Below are 2,451 nucleotides of genomic sequence, written 5' to 3'. Positions count from 1 at the left end.
TAAAGCCGACTGACAGCTGATCAGCTGTGATCATCAGCACCGTCATCAGAAACAGACGTTGCTTCACGTGACGCAACTGAGGAAAGGACGTCTCATGTCTCCTAAAACATATTTCCTCGTTTCCTCTCTCCTTGCATGGTTTCCTCCATGCATCCCTGGTGGGAGGGACTAAGACGCAAGGAAAGGACCTAAGTGAGGGAAACGGGGATGCAGTTAAGAGACTTGAGAAGTACCCCATGTGTGTCCTGGTGTTCTCATGTTTCCTTACCTCCTCATCCCTCACTCCCTAACTGTCCATGCTGGATCTGTCCCCGTTGTTTTAAAAAGCGAAATAAGTTATTAGCATGACGTCATCCAGCTAGCCAAACCTGTCTGGTGTTCAGCTAGTGGAGAAGCTTTATGTACTGCTTCCCTTTCCTGCTAGTCTGCTGTCTGATTGTGAGGTCAGGCTGATCTGATATCAGCTCTTTGGCCTGAAGTTTCTCCTTATAGTTCTCCTCTCAAACGGGTCTTGGAGGAGAAGTGCTCGCGCTGGCGCTCACGCTCGCCTGTAGAGACTTCTCCTGACGAGAACGCGCAGTTTGGGGCCAAATCGGTTTGGCCCCAAACTGAATCTATTTGAGGACGCTGATTGGCTAAATTGTATGTCACACATTTATATCTTTAATCATCAATTGGCTAAACTGCTTCATAGACCCGCCTCCTGTGGGCCAAATTCGTTTATCATTGATGATTATCAATCCACTGTAGTATACAATGATATACTGTGGTATACTGTGATCCACTGCAGTATACGATGATATACTGTGGTATACAATGATATACTGTGGTATACTGTGATCCACTGCAGTATACGATGATATACTGTGGTATACAATGATATACTGTGGTATACTGTGATCCACTGTAGTATACAATGATATACTGTGGTAGACTGTGATCCACTGTAGTATACGATGATATACTGTGGTAGACTGTGATACACTGTAGTATACGATGATACACTGTAGTATACGATGATACACTATAGTATACGATCATATACTGTAGTATACGATCATATACTGTAGTATACGATCATATACTGTAGTATACGATCATATACTGTGGTAAAATGTAATCCACTGTAGTTTACTGTATTATACTGTACTCCACTGTAATATACTACAGTATACGATCATATACTGTATTATACGATATATACTGTAGTATACGATGATATACTACGGTATATGATGATACCCTGTAGTATACCGTGATATACTGTCGTATACAATAATATACCGTAGTATATGATCATATACTACGGTATACGATGAGGGCATTTGTGAATCCTTTTTGTTTTCATTAATATTGAATCTATATGTAATCATAGTTCTGAAATATCAGAAAGAAGTAGAATGAAGGGGTCACATTATATTATATCAGCTGAGCTGAATTCATGACAACAGATCCGTTTTAATTAAACAAACTTAAATCAAGTTTGGTGAATGTTTTAGAGCCACATTGAGCAGAAGACCCGCCTCATTAGTAGAAAGTCTGACTGTTTGATTGACATGTGGATTTAAATAACTTCTGAATGGAGTCTGGTGGTTTGTGTTCAGGTGAGGTTGGGGACGTTTCCCGCCGTCTGCATTGTGTAAGGTGCACCGCAGCAGGTGAGTTCTTCTGTGTGCACCTGCAAGTTACCTTCCTGTGGATCTCCCACGTGTGTTCAGGCGTCTGCACGTTACCTTCCTGTGGATCTCCCACATGTTGATGAAGTTCTTGCCCAGCTGAGCAGACAGCAGGTACTGCCCGTTAAGGACCGTCATGGTCCGGGCGGAGCTGCTCCCTCCCCGGTACGACAGCAGGCTGGAGCCGCTGTGCAGGTCGAACACGCTGCTGTTCCACAGCTGAGAGCCGGAGTCACTGGTCACGATCACCTCCAGAGGAGCCGCCATCTTGGCTTCACAATAACAATCTGCACACGCGGGGACCGGCGGTCTGCTGGCAGCCCTGCACGTCATATCCGCGACCGGGTGCATTGTGGGAGATGTAGGAGCGGGAGAAGGGCTTAACGTCTCTTTTATCTCTACACCTGAATTGAAGAGATTTGAGGATGTTTCTCTCTTTGTTGATGCACCAGCAGTGAAGTTATTTCGTTTTGTTTTCCTAACACACACTGTGCGATTGTGATTATTACTGCTGTATGAACATGATCAGACACTGGAGGAGCTGCTCTGTCTCATGAGCTCTGCTGCCCTCTGGTGGAGATGTGAGGTGTTAACTGCTCACTTTTGTTTTGGTGGCTCCAAAATGTGAATTAGGATTTCCAATTGCTGGATTTCCTTTTCCATTCCTTTCCGTTGTATGTGATACGACCGTCTCTGCATCAATATTAAGCACTGACAGTTTTCACCTTTAAAAAAATATGACTACATGTCTTCTGATCTCCACGAAGCAGCAGCG

General features: G+C 44.1%; 1 protein-coding gene across 2 annotated transcripts in view; it reads right to left on the bottom strand.

Moving 5' to 3' along the window:
* Window positions 1–1,978, bottom strand: part of wdr18 (WD repeat domain 18) — a 30,435-nt gene extending 28,457 nt beyond the window's left edge. The window contains exon 1 of one of the 2 annotated variants that reach the window (XM_076079070.1): window positions 1,734–1,978. In XM_076079070.1, the coding sequence (XP_075935185.1) occupies window positions 1,734–1,943 (210 nt within the window). In that variant the 5' untranslated portion in view covers window positions 1,944–1,978. Of the gene's footprint in view, window positions 1–1,689 lie in introns of both variants that reach the window. The other variant, XM_076079071.1, reaches the window with a different exon arrangement.
* Between the last annotated feature and the right edge of the window lie 473 nt (window positions 1,979–2,451).

Source organism: Anarhichas minor, unplaced genomic scaffold, assembly GCF_050575085.1.
Source record: "Anarhichas minor isolate MPS153535 unplaced genomic scaffold, ASM5057508v1 ptg000070l, whole genome shotgun sequence".
Taxonomy (NCBI): Eukaryota; Metazoa; Chordata; class Actinopteri; order Perciformes; family Anarhichadidae; genus Anarhichas; species Anarhichas minor.
Note: the sequence above shows the minus strand (reverse complement) of the source record. Positions and strands in the feature narration are given on the sequence as shown.